The sequence below is a fragment of the Sciurus vulgaris genome, assembly GCF_902686455.1.
Source record: "Sciurus vulgaris genome assembly, chromosome: 16".
NCBI classification, from domain to species: Eukaryota; Metazoa; Chordata; class Mammalia; order Rodentia; family Sciuridae; genus Sciurus; species Sciurus vulgaris.
In genome coordinates, this window is record NC_136477.1 from 68696632 (window position 1) to 68718437 (window position 21806).

Genomic DNA, 21806 nt, shown 5'->3' on the forward strand with positions numbered 1-21806 from the left:
TATGGTGGACCTTAGCCTGCATTTTAAGGATATTAAAACAAAACAGAAAAACCCCAAAACCCACAAAAATTCAAGTTTTCTCAGTAAGCAGGTTTACTGACAACCTGGAAACAAGTCCTTTCTAGAAGTCTTCATTTTCTGAGTCCTTTGATCCACTTTCTAAAAACTGAACAGTGTCATGATGCTCCAAATTTGCTGGGTTTCTACACTGCTTAAAAACAAAGGTTCCTGGACTTTACTGGGTTTTAAATCAGCACTGGGCACAGTGGCTCCCAAGACTAGAATGGGGACTCATCACACAGTTTGGAGAAATATGTCATACATCTTCTCGCTCTTTTCCTTTAGGTAGAAAGCAAACCCAAAAGCTGGACAAAGATTGCGCTTGTCCAACAAAGGGCTCAGATGAAACAACAGGACACTTGGTGATAAAAGACTTAAGTCATTGTGAAACTATAAAAGGGTTTTAAATCTCTCCTCATCCTGCTGTACACTTGGCAGTTGTTAAGTCATTTCTTTCTGGCTGCTGGAGATGAGTCACATCTTCCTCAAAGCAAAATAATTACCATGTTGGCCAGAAATTTGAGCCAATGCATGAGAGGGAGGGAATGGTATAAATATGCAAAGTGAGAGTTTACAATCACATCACATAATAGAGTAGATAACAACTCCAGGAACTGAAGTGAAACATTAACAATCTGAACCATCTTAAAATAGCAGCATATGTGATATTTTAGAATACAAAAAACAAGTGCACAGTTTCTAGGGCACTAACTGTAGTGAATTTTCAGAAATATAGAAAATAGCATTTTTTTAGACTAGTCAAATATCTACCTAGCATGGTAATGTTATGACATCTAAAGGGCATTAATTAATGACATTTGGAGGGGTTCTGCCTCCTCCCCCAAGCATCCCAGATGACAACCAATTATAGTAACAGAACAGAAAGGTAGGAAACAAAAAGTTACCTTCTGTGAGTGACAGAATCAGTATTTTCATGGCCCAGTCCTTTGCAGCCCAGGAAGGGACAAGGGGGCACCTCTTGCTTGCTCAGTTTCCAGGAGAGAGAGGCCTCCTTGAGAAGACTCTCCCTCTGTCTCTTGGCATCCAGGGGGCAGCCAGAAGCAATGTGGTGTGCTGTATTTTTACCTAATATGTGACCTTGGCCATTACACCCCATTATAGGACATCTAGAGAGACAAAAGACACACATTACCAGCTTGGGAGAAGGAAGAAATGGTTCCACACCATTCTGGAGGAAATTCATGAAACTGTATACCTGCATAACAGCCACACCTGGTAGCAAGCAGCATTGTATTAGTAGTGATAGCTGTCAGGCTTAGATCTAAGCATTTTAAATGCATTATCTCTTAATTTTTGCTGCAAACCCACAGGATAGAGAGTGTTATGATCCCATTTTATAGGTGGAAAAATGAGGCTTACAGATTTCAGCTGACTTCTCACCTATTCTATAAGCAGTGGAGTCACATTCAAGCCTGTGCTTTCCAGTGCTAGAGCCAACCAAGTAAGCACTGAATTATGGATTCTAAACAAAGGTTCCTGCTCTGATTGATGCTACATAGCACATTGCTCCTAACACTGGGATTTACATTTGCAAATGTTTAAATACAGTATTTAGAAATCTTGTAGAAAAAACAATCTAAATATCGATAACTAGGCCTGGTAGCATATTTCTTAGAGAAGGAAATTCAACAGACTGAATTTTACCTTAAGCAAAACTAAAATCTCAGGAGAAAATGGCTGTATTTGTCATTCTGGAGAACTTCTACAATGCTGTTTTCCTTTAGAAAAACTGCTATTTCTTTCACATTGTCAAATAAATATGGAGATTTAGTTCTGAATGGGAAAAAGTACTCAAACCTCCAAACGATCTGACTCTTGCTTCAGTAGTCAGCAGGTATTCAGCAGGGTGCCTTTCCTCAAAGGGACTCTGCTGAAGTTCACCTGTGTCCCAACTAAGGCTCTTCCAATGAGGCCAACCAGAAACAGCTGACCCCAATGCTGTCTCCATTGCACTTACGTAAGTTCAGGGTCTTCTTTGTCTTCCTTGGTAGTGGGCATTTCGATGCCCCTTTTTCTTGCATGAGGATAGCTATACAAGCTAAAATATATAATTAACATTAACAACATGAAAACCAGTGGTCTCACTCAGTCATACTGCACACCCATGCTCTCATCTCAGAAAAAAAAGAAAAGGATCAGTCCTACCTCTTGTGGGATGCATAGTTTCTCATCACATGCCCAGACCCATCGCAGACTGGGGTCAGACACCTGGAAAATGCAGGACAGGGTCCTGAGGTAGCGGGCGGGGGGACGGGGATTGTGGCACATTCAAATATAACTGAGCAGAAAGAGCTGCTTTGGGTGAAATTCTTTCTGCTTAAATATTTGTTAATTGTTTAAGAATTCACTTTTAAAGAAAAAGTTAAGAGGTCACGACTGAATGGTGCTGGGTACACAATGGCATTAGCTGTTAGCTATTGTAACATTATTTTTTTAAAACCTTATATTGAAAATAACTTGAATTGGAGCGTACAACTTATGGATGAGCTTCTGTCTACACCATGCAAAGATCTTATCTTTCATGTAAGAAGAGCAGCTTTCCAAAGTGGGTTTTGTCAATGATTTATTTTTTCTGCCATGATAACCCTTTTATTCCACATGAACAACAGTGGTACATGTGAATTCTAGAGACTTAGAGCATTACTATTATCACCAGAGAACTTGAATAACCTGCATCTGGTCCATCCTGCCTCATGACCCAAGTTCACTATTATCAACAATCAACCATTAATTAAGGAGACAGGTGAAAGTGGGAAGGGAATTCATTTCTATTTGAAATCCTGATTAGGAATAAGTTTCAAAATACACTAGAATAAATACAGATCTTCATCTTTATGTTGACCTTTAAAAAATACCCAATAAAAATGAAAACAGAGAGACTATTACAAAATAATTATTTTCCTCAACATTCTTGTACAGACTCTCTTTATATTTCATTCCATATTTATGCTCTCTCTGGTTAAGATCTCAACCCAAACAAGAGTTTTATTTGAGACAAAGCAATATTCTAAAGAAAAGTATGAATACTCTTTTTTAAAATTATATCTCAATGATCTTTCATGAAATGTCAATTTCCAATATTGAGCCACAAAATAGGGAATACTTTTTTATATTCCAATGAAATTTTTAAAAATTAACACATCTTTTCCAGGTAACTAAAAAAACTGACACAAGTCTTTCATCAATAACTTAAAGAGATAATATGTATTCTGTATTATAAACAAGGTTTGTATGCTTAACTTTTTATATTAACAATTTCAGTGAAACACTGCTTTAAGAGTTGCTTCTAACCACCAGGTACAGGGGCTACTTTACAGCAGTCTCTGGGAAAAAAGCCATCGGTTCCAACTTCCACAACAGAGAACAATATGAAAAAGGAAAATCTTGATATGCTCAAATTAAACTGATCTAAGCCTCAGTCTCAAAAACTTTTCTAGAACTGTTTTGTGCATGGCTCCCAAAATTTTAGGTAAGGAAAAACTGAAATGACAGTTGCAGAGTCACAAAATGCCTATTTTAGTAAGTTTTCCACCTCCTCCTTATCAAACCTTTTATTATACCATGTAAATTACTAAGAGTAACAAAATCATCTCAGTATCAGTTTTACTTTTAATCTTCATCAGCACTGAAATGACCAAAGAAGTGCAGTGGATAGTAAGACAATATATAAGAACAGTAAATTCATCTCTAAAAAGATGGGCAAATGACCAACAGACAAGTCAGAACCAGCATTTTCACTTTACAGTAAACATCTATTGAACTATACAAGTCACTGAAAATAGAGATGTTCTCATGGCCTCCACCCTCATGAGGCTTTAATCACTGTCTTATGGAGAAGTCCAAGGGTGATCCCAGCAGTGCAGAGCACTAGGAGGAAACCCAGGCTGCTGTGACACAGGCATGGCCTATCTGGGCTGCAGAGAAGGTATTAAGAGGCTGCCCAAGAAACTGACATCCATTAAGGTCAGATGCCAAGGACAGCATGAGCTGAACAGAAAGGGAGGAGGGAGGTGTGAAGGCAGAAAAAAAGAGCACCAGGTGTCCTTACAGAACACATGGTACACAGACATGAAGAGAAGGAAAGAAAGATGGGAGGGAAGGCAGGACACACTGTGCAGAGCTACAGCAAGACTGGGGAGCAGGATGGTGACTGGATCCTATCTGTATCCTACAGCACGGGAATCCAAGGGTGACCAGTAGGAGGGAGGCAACCACCTCCTGCAGTGCTTGCTGAAAGCTGGAGGCTGGAACCAGGTAGTAGGTAGGGCACACACCCAGTAGTTTCCAGTAGTGGATCCTGGCTTCAGAAAACTTTTCCGGTCAAAACAGCTCTCCTTTCCACATGTCTCATACATAAGTCATTTAATCTATGAGGGTCTCAGTTTCATTACATGTGCATGACTAAAATCTTCCCTCAGTAGCCTGGAAAATCACCGTAGGAATCAAAACACATTGACCTAAATATTTGCACATCTTACTTAGACCCTGCTTTTCATTCTCTAAAACTCTTAGCTCCATTTTAACTCCTAACTAAAGAGGATCATGTGATTCTATGTTAATCTTTGTGATTTAAAAAAAAAAAAAATTCCGGCACATCTGGTATAATGAGCAGTAAAGAACAGCTACATTTGAACTAATAGGGAGAATTTTGTGAGGTTGTTTGGAAAAAAGCAACTGCCTGCTTAGCATAGAACAACTGTAACAATGCAACTTTCAAAGATATGATAAAAATGGCCACCTAGAAATACATCTATGAGAAGATGTGAAGAAAACTTAAAGAATATTAAATAATAATATGCCTACTTATGTCAATCTTCCCCAGATGGGATCAATGAAATTTCAATAAATATCTAGAGGGTTCTTCACAGAATCAAAGTTAATCCTAAAATGTATCATCTACAATCAAAAAATAAAATGTTGAATGAACACAATAAGTTGTTGCAAAAGGAAATGCTAGTATTGTAAAGCATTCTAAAGCATACAACATAATAGTGTATGTTGTCATGGATTCACACATATATCATAACAGTACAAAATATGCACAAGAATGATAAATATCAAATTCAGAGTAGAGGTCAGAGAAACAAGGACAAGGGTTTCAGTTGTGTGTAGACTGTTATCAAACAGGGTGGTAAATAGAAAGGAGTTTATAAATTATTCCCCATTCTTTAAATACTCTTTATATACTTTTTTAAAAACAATATTTCTGACTACCTTTTATCTAAAAATCATGTTATTACATGATTTGGCTCAGTAATTTCCAAACACCATTCCAATGACTATGCCAGCAATACCTGAAGTACTTGTTAAAACAGATTACCAGCTTTCCCAGGGTCAGGAATTCTAGGAGGGGAACCCTCTGATTCTACTGCACATTTACCTTTAGGAACCATTACTGAACATTAGCTATTAAAAGCCATTCCATCACCAAAACTGGCCCAATCTGACAATGAGATACTTAAATGCTTCAATATCATATCTCTTTTGATTGATCCAATTGTCCAGAACATGGCTTCTAACTTGAGGGCAAAACTATAAAAAGATAGTCAGAGCTTCATCAGGACCCTGGCCCACCTGCACCCCACACAGAGTCCACCGATCTACCAATGCATTCAGAATCTGATACAGCTCTCTTGGATTATCCCCAAAGCATAAACCACTGCCTTTAGGTGGGGTAGCTCCCACCCTGAGACACCTGCTGGAAACTACAAGCTCACTGTTAGATGAGGTATTGGACGTTTGCAGGGTCACTGTAAACCTATAGCAGGGAAACTGCAATACCTAAGATCTGAACTGATAGAGGGAAGGGACATGAACAACATGAAGAAACAGGGAAGAATAGTGCCCCAAACAATCCAAGATGCTATATTAACAGAATCCAATGACAGCATGGTAGAAGAAATGTCAGAAAAAGGAGTTCAGAATGTACATAATTAAAATCATCTGTAAAGCAAAGGATGAGTTAAGAGAGCAAATGCAGGCTCCAAAAAACAGTTAAAAGAGCAAATGTAGGAAGCAAAAGATCATTTCAACAAAGAGACAGAGATTGTGAAAGAAAAAAGAAACCTTGAAAGAAGGAAACAATAAACCAAATTAAAAACTCAATAGAGAGCATCACCAACAGACTAGATCACTTGGAAGAAAGAACCTCAGACAATGAAGACGAAATACTTAATCTTGAAAATAAAGTTGACTAACAGAGACAATGGTAAGAAATCATGAACAGAACCTCCAAGAATTATGGAATATCATGAAAAGTCCAAATTTAAAATTTTTTGGAATTGAGGAAGGTATAGAGAAACAAATCAAAGGAATGAATAACCTTTCCAATGAAATAATATCAGAAAATTTACCAAACCTGAAGAATGAAATGAAAAGTCATACACAAGAGGCTTACAGAACACCAAATGTACAAAATTATAACAGATCCACACCAAGATACATTATAATGAAAATGTCTAACATCCAAAATAAAGATAGAATTTTAAAGGCTGCAAGAGAAATGCACCAGTTTACATATAGGGGGGAACCAATATAGATATCAGCAGATTGTTCAGCCAAGACCCTAAAAGCTAGAAGGGCCTGGAAACAATATATTTCAAGGTCTGAAAGAATATGGATGTCAACCAAGAATCTTTTACCCAGAAAAACTAAATTTCATATTTAATGACAAAATAAAATCTTTCCATGATAAACAAAAGTTAAAAGAATTTATAAAAAGAAAGCCTGCACTCAGAACATTCTCAGCCAAATATTCCATGAGGTAGAAATGAAGTTCTATGGTTTCTTTGTCCAGTCTTTGTTTGGAAGATATATCCAGTGCTGAGAGTGATGTGTTAAAGTCACCTAGTATTATTGTGTTGTGGTCTGTTTGGTTCCTGGAATTGAGAAGGATTTGTTTGACATACATTGATACTCCATTGTTTGGGGCATAAATATTTATGATTGTTATGTCTTGCTGGTTTGTAGTTCCCTTAAGCAGTGAGAAATGTTTTCTTTATCCCTCTGACTAACTTTGGCTTGAAGTCTACCTTATCTCATACAAGGGTAGATACCTCTACTTTTATACTGATTCCATATGCATGGTATATTTTTCCCCATCTTTTTACCTTTTGTCTGCAGATGTCTTTTCCTATGTGATGAGTCTCTTGAGGGTGGCATATTGCCGAGTCTTTAATTTAATCTGCCAGTCTGTGTCTTTTGATTATTGAGTTTAGGCCATTTATATTCAGGGTTATTATTGAGATATGATTTATATTCTTGGTCATTTTAGCTTATTTTTGGTTTTGAACTCATCTTGGTTTCTCCTTTGATTAGTGTTTCCTTTAGGGTAGTTCCTCCCTTTGCTGACTGACAAAGCAGCCCTTAGTAAATGCAGAAAACCAGAGATACTACCTTGTATTCTATCAGATTATACTGGAAAGAAATAAGAAATCAATGACATAATGAAAAAAGAAACTATCCCAATAACTGGAGACTAAATAATATGCTGCTGAATGAAGCATGGATAACGTAAGACATCAGGAAGGAGATAAAAAATTCTTAGAGGTAAACAAGAACAACAAAATGACAAATCAAAATCTGTGGGACACTATGAAACCAGTAATAAGTGGAAAATTCTTTGCATGGAACACATTCAATAAAAGAATAAAAAGTCAAAAAATAAATGACCTAACATTACACCTCAAAGCCCTAGAAAAACAAAAACTAAAAGTACCAAAAGTAGTACAAGACAGGAAAAAAATAAAATCACAGCTGAAATCAAACTGAAACAAAGAAACAATTCAAAAAATTGAAAAAACCAAAAGTAGGTTATTTGAAAAAGTCAACAAAACTGATATAAACACTTAGCCACACAATGATGAGAGAAAACTCAAATTACTAAAATTTGAGATGAAAAAGGAAATATGATAGACACCACTGAAATACATCACAGAATTAGAAGCTATTTTGAAAATCTGTACTCCAACAAAATAGAAGATCTCAAAGATATCAACAAATTTCTAGAGACACATGATCCTCCCAAACTCAATCAAGAGGACATACACATTTTCAGTGGATCAATTTCAAGCAATGCAACAGAAGAAGTCACCAAAAGCCTATGAACCAAGAAAAGTATGGGGCCAGATGGATTCTCAGCTGAATTTTACAAGAACTATAAAGAAGAAATAATATCAATATTCCTCAAAGTATTCCATGGAATGGAAAAGAAGGGAAGCCTTCCAAATTCATTCTATGAAGCTAGAATCAATGTGTTATCAAAACCAAAGACCCATCAAGGAAAGAAAACTTCAGAACAATATCCCTGATGAACATAGATGCAAAAACCCTTAACAAAATTCTGGCAAACTGCATACAAAAGCAAATTAAGAAGATAGTGTACCACGACCAAGTAGGGTTCATCTGGGGATGCAAGGCTGGATCAACACCCAGAAATCAATAGATGTAATTCATTACATCAATAGACTTAAAATTAAGAATCATATGATTATTTCATTAGGTGCAGAAAAAGTCTGTAGTGAAATAAAGCACCTCTTATCCTCAAAAAACTAGAAAAAATAAGGACAGTAGGAACATACCTCAACATTGTAAAGGCTATATATGCTAAGCCCACAGCCAACATCATTCTAAATGGAGAAAAACTGAAAGCATTACCTCTAAAAACTGGAACAAGGCAGGTATGCCCTCTTTCACCATTTCTATTCAACATTGCCCTTGAAATACTAGTGAGTCAGACCAAAGAAATTAAAAGGATATGAAGAGGAAAAGAAAAACTCAAGCTATCACTATTTGCTGATGACATGATTCTATATTTAGAGGATCCAAAACACCCCACCAGAAAACTTCTAGAACTAATGAATTCAGCAAGGTAGCATTTCTAATGCTAAATTGAATGCATTTCTATTCAAAAGTGATGAATCCTCTGAAAGAGAAATTAGGAAAACTACTCCATTCACAATAGCCTTAAACAAAGTAAAATAATTTGGAATCAATCTAACCAAAGAGGTGAGAGACCTCTGTAATAAGAATTACAGAACTCTAAAAGAAATTAAAGAACACCTTAAAAGATGGAATGATCTTGGATAGGCAGAATTAACATTGTCAAAATGGTCATACTGCCAAAGGTGCTATACAGATTCAATTGAATTCTGATTAAAATACCAATGACATACCTCATAGAAATAGAGAAAGGAATCATGGAATTCATCTGGAAAAATAAGAGAACCCGAATAACCAAAGCAGTTCTCAGCAGGAAGAGTGATGCAGGAGGTATCACAATACACAAACCATATAGAGCAGTAGTAACAAAAACAGCATGGTACTGGCAATGAAACAGACAGGCAGACAAATGGTACAGAATAGAAGACACAGAGACAAACCCATAAATACAATTATCTCATACTAGACAAAGGTGCCAAAAACTTACAATGAAGAAAAGATAACTCTTTCAACAAATGGTGTGGAAATCCCTATGCAGTAAAATGAAATTAAACCCCTCTCTCTCACCCTGCACAAAATGCAACTCAAAATGGATCAAGGACCTAGGTATTAGACTGGAGACCTTTCACCAAATAGAAGAAACAGTAGGTCCGAATCTTCTTCATGTTGGCTTAGGAACAGACTTCCTTAACAAGACCCCCAGAGCACAAGAAATGAAAGCAAGAATCACTAAATGGGATAGATTCAAATAAAAAGGTTTTCTCAGCAAAGGAAACAATTAATAATGTGAATAGAGAAAATCTTTTTCCACACACACTTCAGACACAGCACTAATCTCCAAAATTTATGAAGAACTTAAAAAGCATTATACTAAAAATACAAAGAATCCAATCAGTAAATGGGCCAAGGAACTGGGCAGACACTTCACAGAAGATATATGTGATCAACAAATATATGAAAAAGTTTCTCTAGCAATTAGATAAATGCAAATCAAAAACACCCTAAGAGTTCATCTCATTTCAATTAGAATGACTATTACCACGAACATAAGCAATGATAGGTGTTGGCATGAATGTGGATAAAAAGCCACACTCATCCATGCTGATGGAGTTGCAAAATGGTGCAGCTACTCTAGAAAGCAGTACAGAGATTCCTCAGAAAACCTGGAATGGACCCACAATTTGACCCAGTTATTCCACCCCTATGTTAATACCCACTTAAAATCAGCATACTACAGTAATGCAGCCACATTAATGTTTACAGCAGCTCAATTCACAATAACTAGATTATGGAACCAATATAGATGCCCTTCAATGGATGAATGCATAAAGAATCTGTGGTATATATACACAATGGAATATTACTCAGCCATAAAGAAGAATAAAATTACGGCATTTGCAGGTAAATGCATGGAGTTGGAGAATATCATGCAAAGTGAAATAAACCAATCCCAAAAATCCAAAGGCCAAATATTTTCTCTGATAAGTGCATGGTGATACATAATGGGGCTTAGGGTAGCATGTGGGTAAGAGAAGAATAGAGAAACTTTGGATTGTGTAGAGGAAAATGAGAGTAGGGGAGGGGGTGGGAGAAGGAAAGATAGCAGAATGAGAACAACAGTATTACCCTATGTATATGTATGATTACCTGAATGGAGTGAACCTACATTGTGTACAACCATAGAAATTAAAATTTGTACCCCTTTGTGTACAATTAATCAAAGTACAGTCTGCAAAATTTTTTAAAAATTAAAAAATAAAACAATAAAGATGGTCATCTATCCTGGTGCCAGGACTCTCCTCAGAATCTATAATCTGTGGATGTTCAAGTCCCTTATATAAAATGGTGTAGGATTTGCACATAACTTACATAGATCCTCCTCCACACTGTAAATCATCTCTGAATCTCTTATAAATCCTAATACCATGCAAATGCTATGCAGATAATTGTTATACTCTACTGTTTAGAGAATAATTGGAAGAAAATTATCTATTCGTGTTCAGTAGAGATGTATTTTTTTCTGAATATTTCCAATCCCCAGCTGGTTCTAGATATGAATGCAGAATCCACATGTATGGAAGATCAACTGGATATACTTTACCTCCAAAACAGAACACGTGTAAAAACTAGGAATATCTTACAATACTAAGAAATGATGTCACAGCCTAATTCCTTCATATCCTCCACTAGAGATGATAAGTGCTGTTCTCATAGACAAAGTGTTAAGTCCCAACTGCCACCATCATGTACTTCCCTCGTGTACGTCAATGGCAAGCAACAGCATATTATTTCCTAATTTTCTTCTCTTGTGATATATATCATAGCTAAATTTGTCTTTAGAAAAGTAGAGAACAAAGTGAAACAAAAAATAAATCCAGAAATGCAACATTTACTAAAAATTAATGGTACTGGTATTGCAGTGACAATTTTCACAGCCTGTTTCCAACAGAGCTGATTAAAGAGTTCTAAGCTGTTAAAATGTATGGAACAGTCATGGGCTGCTACAGTTTGGATTGGGAATGTACCCCAAAGGCCACATATTAAAAGCTGTTCCCCAGAGTGGCATTATTGGCAGGTGGTGGGACCTTTAAAAGGTGGTCCTACTGAAGGTCTTCCAGTCCTTGAGGGTATGCCCTTGAGGGGCAGAGTGGAACCCCAGCTTCTGTACTCAAGATGAGCTTTGATCTGCCACGCATGCCAAGCCATTATGCACTGCCTTGCCACAGGCCCAAACACAAGGAATCCAACTGATCATGGACTGAAACTCCTTAAACTGTAGCCCAAACACACCTTCTCTCCTTAAAAGTTGATTATCTCAGGTGTTTGTTTCAATGAGAGAGCCAGTGGACTAACACATGGGCTCACGTTGTCTTTCTCTCACACAAACACATACACACAAGTTGCCTCAATACTTTGGAATTACAACCAGAGAGAGAAATTCTGTTCTTTCAAAGACCATGAATCTGCTGCTTGGCACATAAAGTGATCAACACAGAAAGACACACTCACCAGGGCTTTCTATGCACTTATAGTGGTAGGGATTGATGCAGACTTTCTTCTTCTTGAAGCCAAAAGGAAATTTGCAGCACTCCAGGGGCTTCAGCTCATGCTGGCTTTGAAGATCTGGCCAGCACCACATGCAGCAGTAAAGGACGTGAGGCAGTGCCTTCCGGTTGGAGACCTGCAGCCTGCCATCCAGCGGGTGGAGGATGGTGACTGAGCTTCCTTGGGCAGCTCATGGCCTTCTCCAGCTCCTCCATGGCTCCCTTCCTCTTCTTCAGTTTCTTCACCAATGCAGCAACCCTAGCCGTCTCTGACCATTTTTCTTCTCCATCACACTGTTTCCACTCAAGAAGTCTCTTCATGGCTGGACTTGTGAAGAAAAACAAACTCATCACACTCATAATGATGGTGCTCGATATACACTCCTGAATGTGCTGAAATACAGGGGTCTCCCCAGGTAAAGGGGCAGCAAAGGAGATCACAGTTCATTTACATAGGATTCTCTGTAGCTTCTTAGCAGTCCTGATGGGGAGATATCACTATTCCTGCTGTTCTAAAATGTAATCCAAAGTCAGTACCTAGAAAAGAAAAAAAGGGGGAAATGTTTAGAAACACACAACCATAATTAATTTAATTACTATGTGACAGGTTGTTGGGGGCTGTGCCATGTTGACGGCGCCAGAATGGCACCTGATCACATCGGCAGCGAGGAGGTTAATTAACATAAGCACACTCAGGTGATTTATCATCCACACACACAATGTATGTGCATGTGTTCTCAAGCACTCCTAATTGTGCCTGCTCGGACATCTAGCGTCTTGCTAATCTTTGCATAAGAGGCGTGGCCCTGCTCTCCACCTCCTGCAGGTGATATAAGCATAGGCGGAGTGAGACAGCGCAGCACAGCAGCTAGTAGAAAGAAGAGCACAGCAGCTAGCAGGAATAGGGCAAGAAGAAAGAAAAGACAGCAGAAACAAGCAGCAAGAAGAAAGAAAAGACAGCAGAGCAGCAGCTAGCAGAAAGAAGCACAGAGAAGCCATTAGCAGAAAAAATAGCAGAACAGCAGCTAGCAGAAAGCAGTGGAAGGCAGATCGTAGAGTGGAGAACTGAGACGCATCACTAAAGCACCTTAGGCAGACGTACCCTTAGTTCACAGGATGCAGGACACACCAGTAAGAAGCAACAGACCTTAAGTAAGGCGTAGCAAGTCTCTCTTCCTCTAAGCTCTAAGTAAAGCCTTCCTTCTCTCAAAGTCTCTCTCTTAAGCAAAGTCTCTCTCTCCTCTCAAAGCAAGTAAGCCTCATTTCCTCTATCCTTTATAAACAAGCAAGCAAGGAAGCAGCCCAGAGATAGAAGTAGCTCAGTTTCTAGTCCACCACCCATAAGACCCATGCAAATTGTTGCTGCAGGCGGTAACAAACATCCGCGGATTTGGTACCGCAAAGATCCAGCGACAACAGGTGACTATTTTAAGTACCTTTATGTACAGAAGGTACCTGGCTTACAGTGATTCAACTATACAACTTTTCTACTATTCAATGGTTTTACTGGGACAGAGCCCATTCTAAGTCATGGCTCCTGTCTCAGTTTGCCAAGGACTCAATGGCATTCCCCTGAAATTTACATACTAAAGCCCCAGCCCCTGGTGGGACTCTGGATGTGGGCCTCCAAGGAAGTATTTAGGGGCAAATAAAGTCACAATGGTGGCACCATACTCCAACAGGATTGATGGTCTTATAAGAGGAATAAGGAGATCCCCAACACCTGTGCCCAAGAACTGCAGAAGGGCTTTGTTAGCAAAGAGCAAGAAGGCAGTCATCTGCAAGCCAGGTAGACAGCCCTCACCAGAAGCCTGTCCAGACCCTCCATCCTGGACTTTCCAGCCTCCAGAAGTGAGAGAAAATAAATTTCTGTTTAAACCACCCTGTTTAAGGTATAGATACCAATGCAGAACTGTACACAATATTTAATCCTTTTAACAATCCATTGAGATAGGTGATGGAACTGCTGTCATTTTACAGATGAGTAAACTAATGCAGTGTAAAAGTAGTGTGTTGATTTCTTTATGTAAGCATTGGGATAGAAACAAATAACGCCTTAGTATAGTAAGTCCAAACTCTCAACTGATACTATGATGTCTCTACTGAGATTCATTTATAACCCCTAAAAATATACATACCTCAATCAGTAAAAACTGAACTCAATAGAAAGCAGTAAAAATACATCAATCTTAACACCTCTGATTTATTTCTTAAGCTAAAAGAGAAGTTAATTACACTTCTGCTATATAAACTTAGCCTGTTAGGCTGCTTTCAGTAAACAAGTCTCTGTCTACAGGCAATAGGGCAAGTGACATAGAAAATTAATCCTTGCTTTCACATTGACATTGAAACGGCACTGCCATGAGAAAGAATGAAGCATATGCCGACATGCTATGCCAAAGTCTTCAGTCAAATTGTCTCACTGAACTTTCCATCTAAGCTGCTCCAGATGAATGATAGAAAAGTTGAGGTAGGTAAGAGACTCACTTTGGTTAAAATGGGTACCAGCTAGTACCAGACTCACCATTTCTCAAAACACTACCAGATCAGAAAACAAAATGTTCAGCTTTTTAAAGGCACCACAGAAAAACTAAGAAAAATTTTAAAAGTTAAGAAATGTTTAAAAAATTTAAAGAGCTAAGATCCTAGAGAGAAGGAATAAGCAAAGAAGTGAGCTGAATACCTTCTCTACTTTTCTTCTCCCGGCATTTGCTAAAGCCTGTTAGAAGCTAGCAGAGAAGCAGAAAGCATCTATAAACAAGCTAAGAAACTAAGCAGGGCCCCCAACAGCCCAGTAATGCTGAGAAGATTAAAAAACCTGTGGGTGAGTGTCCACCAGAAAAGAGGAGCCCTGGTGAATACTCTGGCTTCCAGCAGAGTCTCCTGCAGGTGAAGGCTCAGTTCAAAGCCAAAACTGAACAGGAACGGTCTGCACAACACCAGAAGCCCAGAATGATCCTCATCCCTGACAGGGTCAAGGCGATCAACGTCACCCTCTAACAGCTGGACAAAGAAATGCAATACACCCTCCTGAGGGAGAAGACATCATTTTCAGCCTCTACAATGTTTTAGTCAGTGTACAGCATCAATCAAAAGCTACCCCGGCATCCAGGAGGCAGGAACAGATGACCAAAACGAAACAGAAAAGAAACTGATCTGCAAGGCCAACAAACAATTTTCAGACAGTGGAACTGCCAAATATAGACTCTAAAATATCAACAATTATTGCCAAAGAAATAGAAGACAAGAGTGAGGATTCTAGCAGAGAACTCCAATTCACAAAAAATGAATCAATTAAAAATTCTGGAACTGAAAAACAACCAGTGAAGACTTTAAACAGGAAGACTTAAGGTTAGTTACCAAAGAAAAAAGGGTTAGTGATCTGAGAGATCAATAAAAAATGTCTTGAGTTTAAGAGGGAAAACAAGAAAATAAAGATATATAATGAATGCATTAAAAAGGTCTAGCACTCCAAGGGTTTTCCAAAATTGATAGTAGACTCTAGTCACAGATGCATGAAACAAAAATACAAATCCATATGTTTCGATGTGTCATCTCACAGTAAAATACCTAAAAATCTAAGATAAAACTCTTTAAAATGAATTTCAAATAAGGTTGACAGCTATCATTTAACAGAAACAATGGAAACAAGAAGACAATGAAATGATATCTTTAGCATGGCAAATGTAAATAAATAGTAGGTGACTTAAAAGTGGTTTCCAGCAGACTAGCTCTAAAAGAAACACAGAAGTTCTTGGGGCAGAAGAAAAAAGAATTCAGAAATAAGTAAGGAACTACTGAAAAGAATGAGGAGCTCCAGAAGGGTAAATAAAGGTGAAGTCTAAAGGAATTCTGATTTCACACAACAATAATATAAATATTTTGTGTTATTTAAAATATATGTAGAATTAATATGCAAAAAAGCAAAACAAACAAGAAAGCAAAATGAGGTCAGTAAAGTCAGTGCTCTAAGCTTCTTGTATTATGCAGACCATGGTAAAGTATTATTTATTACTGCTACTAAAAGTTAAAAATTCATGTCATAATACAGCAACAACTAAAAGAATAAGCTAAAACACAAGGTAACAGTAGAAACAAAAACAGAATTTTAAAAAATACTGTGATTGCTGTATATGCTGACACAAACCTGTAATTCCGCAATTCATGAGGCTGAGGGAGAATCACAGATTACAGGCCAGTCTCAGCAACTTAACAACTTAGACCCTGCCACAAAATAAAAAATAAGAAGGGCCAGGAAACTACAGTGATGCAGTCATATCCATTTTTATAGTAGCTCAATTCACAATAGTTAAGCTATGGAGACAACCCAGGTGCCCTCCAATGGATGAATGGATAAAGAAAATGTGATATATATGTTACACACACACACACACACACACACACACACACACACACAATGTAGTATTACTCAGCCATTAAGAAATGACTTTATGATATTTGTCAGATCATGGATCTGGAAGCTACTGTGGGCCCCATTCTGGAAGGAGGCCTATGTGGCATTCTCTCAGGAGACATGCCAAACAGGCCACTTGGGGACTAGGTTTCCGCCCTGCCCCTGGAAGGAGGCCAACATGGCATACACCTTTCAGGCCCCTTGGGGACTTGGGTCCCATCACCCTTTTCCTGTGTTCTGTGAACAAAATGTCCTTCTATGGGCTATAAGACAGCTCTTCTGTGGTCTGAGAAACTGTCACCTTCTGTGTTCACATGGCTGTGTTTTACCTTCTATTACAAATATATAATCTGCCAAAAAATAGACTAGTAACTTCTTACACAAGGCTTAGCCTTTAAGGTGTGTGGCTCACTTAACTGCATGCATGTAAGACAGTGTTATATGCAATAAAGACAGAAGCAGCTTCCTATATGACAGATGTTCCATCTCTCCTGAATAAAGTTTTTCCTCAGATCTTGGCATGTGAGTCATTGACTGAGTCCCCCATAGTTGCTAGTATCAGCTGTGGGTCCCCTCCATAGTTACAGACCCTGTGCAACAGACTGTCATGGTAAGTTCAATAAGCCAGTCCCAAAAAGCCAAAGGCCTGATGTTTTTGCTGGTTTGCAGAAGTTAATGTAAAACAAGGAGGGGAGAGAACAGAACAGTTTAAGCAGAGGAGAATGGAGGAAAGGGAGGGAGGATAGGAAAGGAAAGACAGTGGACTGCATCTGACCTAACTTTACTATGTACATATATGAATATACCACAGTGGATCTCACCACTGTGTACATCCAAAAGATGGGGACCTAATTAGAATAAGATATATTCCACCCTTGTATAATCATTGTCAAAATGGATTCTACTGTCATGTAACTAAAAAAAAAAACAATTAAAAGAAGGGAGGGTTGGAGTTGTGGCTCAGGGGTAGAGCACTTGCCTAATGTGGAAGGCACTAGGTTTGATTCTCAGTGCTGCATATAAACAAATGAATAAAATAAAGGTCCATCAACAACTAGAAAAAAATTTTTAAAATACAAAAATATAAAAATGAGGGAGCTAGGGATGCAGTTCAGTGGCAAAGTGTCTCCAGGTTCAATCTCCAGCACCATAAATAAATAAACAATAATAATAATAATCCAAGCAAATAAGAGAAAAAGGGAACAAATAATAGATGACAAATAGAAAATAATACAATTGGGGTCCAATTCCCAAAGTACCAATAATTACTTAAGTACAAACAGACTAAAAAGCAACTGAAAGGTGGAGCTGGGTGGGGAATACCACTTCACGGTGTTGTCCTTACAAGAGACACAGATTAAACATAAGGACACAGGAAGATTAAAAGCCAAAGGATGGAAAAAGCTACACAATGTATATTATAACCAAAAAGCTAGCACAGCCAGTTATACATTCAGAGAAAATAAAACTTTAAGGCATCTCACCCAAGACTGAAAGGGGGAGGGTATGATATTTCATATGTTAAGGGTTGACTCACCATGTAGTCATGTAGTCATCTCAACCTCCAATTTATATGCAAGTGATAATGGCCTCCATAAACATAAAGCAAAACCTGAAAGATTCAAAATGACAAGCCCACAATCCAGGAGGGAGATTAAAATACTAACTGAGAAAACAAGCAAACAAAAACTGATACATATAGAAGAGAGACATGATTGAAAACTTGATCAACTTCATGTACATAGATCACTGTTAGGGTTTAGATAACAGATGTCCTCCACAAAAACTGATGTGTGAGACAGTACAAGACAGTTTAGAGGTGAAATGACTGGGTAATGAGAGCTTTGACCCAATTAGTGCATTAATCTGCTGATAGGGATTAATTTGGTGGTTAACTGTTGGCAGGTAGGTTGTGGCTTGAGGAGGTGGGTCACTGGGGGTGCGCCTCCGAGTTATATTCTGTCCTTGGTGATCAAACTTTGTCCCTCTCTGCCTCCTGGCTGTTATGTTCTGAGCTGCTTTCCTTCTCCACACCTTTCCACCATGATGCTCTGCATCACCTTAGGCCCAAGGAATAGAATTAGTCATCTATGAACTGAGGTTTCTGAAACCCTGAGCACCAAATAAGGTTTTCCTCTTCTAAAATTGTTTTTGTAAAGATTTTGGTCTCAGTGATAATAAAGTTGACAAAACCAATCATTGTACCCCATAACTATAGAATAAAAAATATTTTCAAATACACACGGAATACCACCCAAGTTGACCACATATCAAGCAAATCTCAACATGCATCAAAGAAGTAAAATCATTTAATTACTAAGATTCTTTAATTTTTTTTTTTTTTTTTGGTATCAAGAATTGAACCCAGGGACACTTACCAACTGAGGCACATCACCATCCTTTTTTATATTTTATTTAGAGACAGAGTCTTACTAAGTTGCTTAGGGGTTCCCTAAGTTGCTGAGACTTGTTTTGAACTCACAATCCTCCTCCCTCAGGCTCCCAAGTTACTGGGATTACAGGCGTGTACAACTGCACAAGGCTCCTTTAATCTTAATTTAAGAAATCAACAAAAATATTATCATTGAAAACAACCACACTTTTTAAGCAATGAGTCAAGGAAGAAATTACAGTGTAGACAAAATATTTTTAACTGAATGAGTATAAAAATGACACATCAAAAATTGTAGGATGTGAATTGAGGTGTTATTAGAAGGAAATTACAGCTTAAATGCATACATTAGGGGAAAAAACAGTATTCTATGTATCTTCCACAAGGGGAGAAAAGGAATACTAAATCAAACCTAAAGAAAGTACAAGTAAATGAGAACAGAAACTTTTCTTTTAAAGTAGACTACAAAAAAACACTGTTAAAATCAAAGTTGGTTCTTTGAAAACACTAATAAAATTGGATAAATCCTTAGAAAGACTAATTAATAAAAGAGAAGACACAGATTACCAATAACAGGAATAAAATGGCAGAAATCATTACTGAGTCCCAATTTAACAAGCTGATGATGAACAACCGTAAATGGCATAATTGTGTAGGCTTGCAACCCTGTGTCTGTTACAGAGTGACAATCTACACATCCCTTCCTTACTGGAGAAGGTGACTGAGGGACTCTTCCAATTCCCCTTTCTTTGGAGTCTGGAAGTATACCTGGCACAAAGCAGATTCTCAATAAATGTCTGATGAACTATTTTAGCCCTCTAAAGAACTAATAAAGCAAGATGTGAATGCCCAACTTTATTCAGTAGTTTACAAGAGGCAAGTTTTCTATTTTAAAGAATAGAATTTTACCAAATTTATGAATTATTCTGAGGTTGGTATTGTTGCTTTTAACAGGAAAGAGAAAAAAATCAGTCTACTATCAAAAGTCACACTTGGTCAGAGTGTACCTACTGGTATGGTACTTTAATTTTTACTATAGATTGGTTGTGCACAAGAACTAGAAAGACAACTTCTCTTCAGACACCAGTAACAATTCATAGAGGTTCTATATTTCTTCCTGTACTGTACCTTGTTTTTTACTCCCCAAACAGCTTTTTAACCAATGATTTTCAAATAAAGGGGGTAAATTATCAAAATCACTTAGGGCAATGTCCAATTCTGATGGGAGTTTGTTATTATATGAGGGGAGTCTATTGGAGATGTGATGTATTAAGAACCAATATTTCAGTCCCTTATTTTAAGTATTCTAATTGACAATCACAAAGCTGTGTTAAGTGCATGTCAGACACAGAGACAAAGAGATCCAACATCCTAAAGAAGCTAACTAATGATTCAGTGGAAGAGCCACTGTGTAAACAGTCATCTTCCACAAAGCAAACTGCTAACTTGCCTGCTGACTCCAAAGCACTGTACTGAAATGTTTCATCAGGTCATCTCTAGGACCTTGGTCAGAAGACCTTGTTTGTACCAAGGTCAACTGCAGGCCGAGAAACAAAAAAGAAAGGTCCATGTACTGTACATTTGTACGCTGCTCACCATGATACAGTGTGATAAACATTGTAAAACAAGTACAAACAATGATGAGGTCTGTGCATTTGTGCCCCCATCCCCACGATATCTATGCTGAAATTCTAACTCCTGAGTTGATAGTCTTGGAGGTGGGGTCTCTGGGAGGGCTTAAGTTATGAAAGAAGAGTCCTCTTAGATAGGATGACTACCCTTACAAAAGACCCCAGAGAAATGTCTCCGTTCTCCCACTTGGTGAGGTTGCAATGGGAAGAGGACATCTGTCGAGAAGGAAGAAAGGGTGCCTAACCAGACAACCACTCAGCCAGAGCATTGATCTTGGACATCCACCTCAAGAATTGTAAGAAGTAAAGTTCTGTTGTTTGTGAGTCACCCAGTCTACAGTATTTTGTTACAGCAGGCCACATGGACTAAGGCAAATCGAATACAGTGCAGAAAAGAAAAGAACAATTCTAGGAAGTTTTTGCAAAGGGGAAATATCAGGTAGGCCTTAAGCGATGAGCAGAATTTTGCAAAAATGACAGAACTCACAGCGTGAGCACACATTCCACAATGGACACAGTTTCATACCTCATATCTACTGACTACTTTGGCCTCACCAATAAACTCTGAAGTAAATGCTGTTGTTGTCCCTATTTTATAGGTAAATAAAGTGAAATATTAAAAAGTTAAATATCTGGTTCAAAGTTAAATACAGAGTTGTAAGTGGCAGAGCCAGTATCTGAATCCATTTTGCCTGCTCTAGAACCTGGGGTTTTAAACCACCTTTCTAACCCACTACATTCCAGCAAACATATGATAACAATGACAGGCTTAATCTGGGTGGAGATGATACAAAGCTAATATGAAGGACAGGTGCATTCTTTTTCAAGTCTTTCTATGCCAACGTTTACTAAATATAAAATACACACACAAAGCAATTCGTGAGCTAAAGCCACATATACACTACCCAGAAGTCAGGTTAACTTCCCCTGTGCTCCAGTTCTGGAAGTAATAATGATACAGTTTAAGGCTGGGTTCTAATTCAGAAGCCTTTCCCATGGAGTCTCATGCAAGAGTAGGATTTCTATTAGGTTTGCTAAAAGACATCCTTATAATACCTAGAAAATGTCCTTATAATGCTCCTCCTTAGATATGGTATTCCTTATTGTTAAAAAGAAAAAAAAATCAAGGAATTTTTAAATACTTCTAAGAGCTGTGTAACCAGCTTCATATTTCAAAGAACACCTAATTAGCCATGGCATTCTCTCCACCATGGCCTCATCAAATAAAGAAGCATGTAATTATCCAACTGTGTGAGTGACAATGATACACTCTCTGCCATTCCACACCTTACAGATCCCAGCTT

At 38.0% G+C, this 21806-nt stretch overlaps 1 protein-coding gene across 5 annotated transcripts in view; it reads right to left on the minus strand.

Annotated features, from left to right (window-relative positions):
- Nucleotides 1–21806, minus strand: part of LOC306646614 (suppression of tumorigenicity 18 protein-like) — an 80850-nt gene that overhangs the window by 43653 nt on the left and 15391 nt on the right. For 2 of the 5 annotated variants that reach the window (XR_013759893.1, XM_079115251.1), the window contains exons 4-6: nucleotides 12031–12602; nucleotides 2039–2289; nucleotides 966–1187 (exon numbers count right to left, since the gene is read on the minus strand). Coding sequence is in view for 2 of the 5 variants with exons in the window: in XM_079115251.1 (XP_078971377.1) it covers nucleotides 966–1187; nucleotides 2039–2148 (332 nt within the window). In the remaining 3 variants the exon portion in view is untranslated. The remainder of the gene's footprint in view (nucleotides 1–965; nucleotides 1188–2038; nucleotides 2290–12030; nucleotides 12603–21806) is intronic. The other 3 variants (XM_079115250.1, XR_013759894.1, XR_013759892.1) reach the window with 3 other exon arrangements.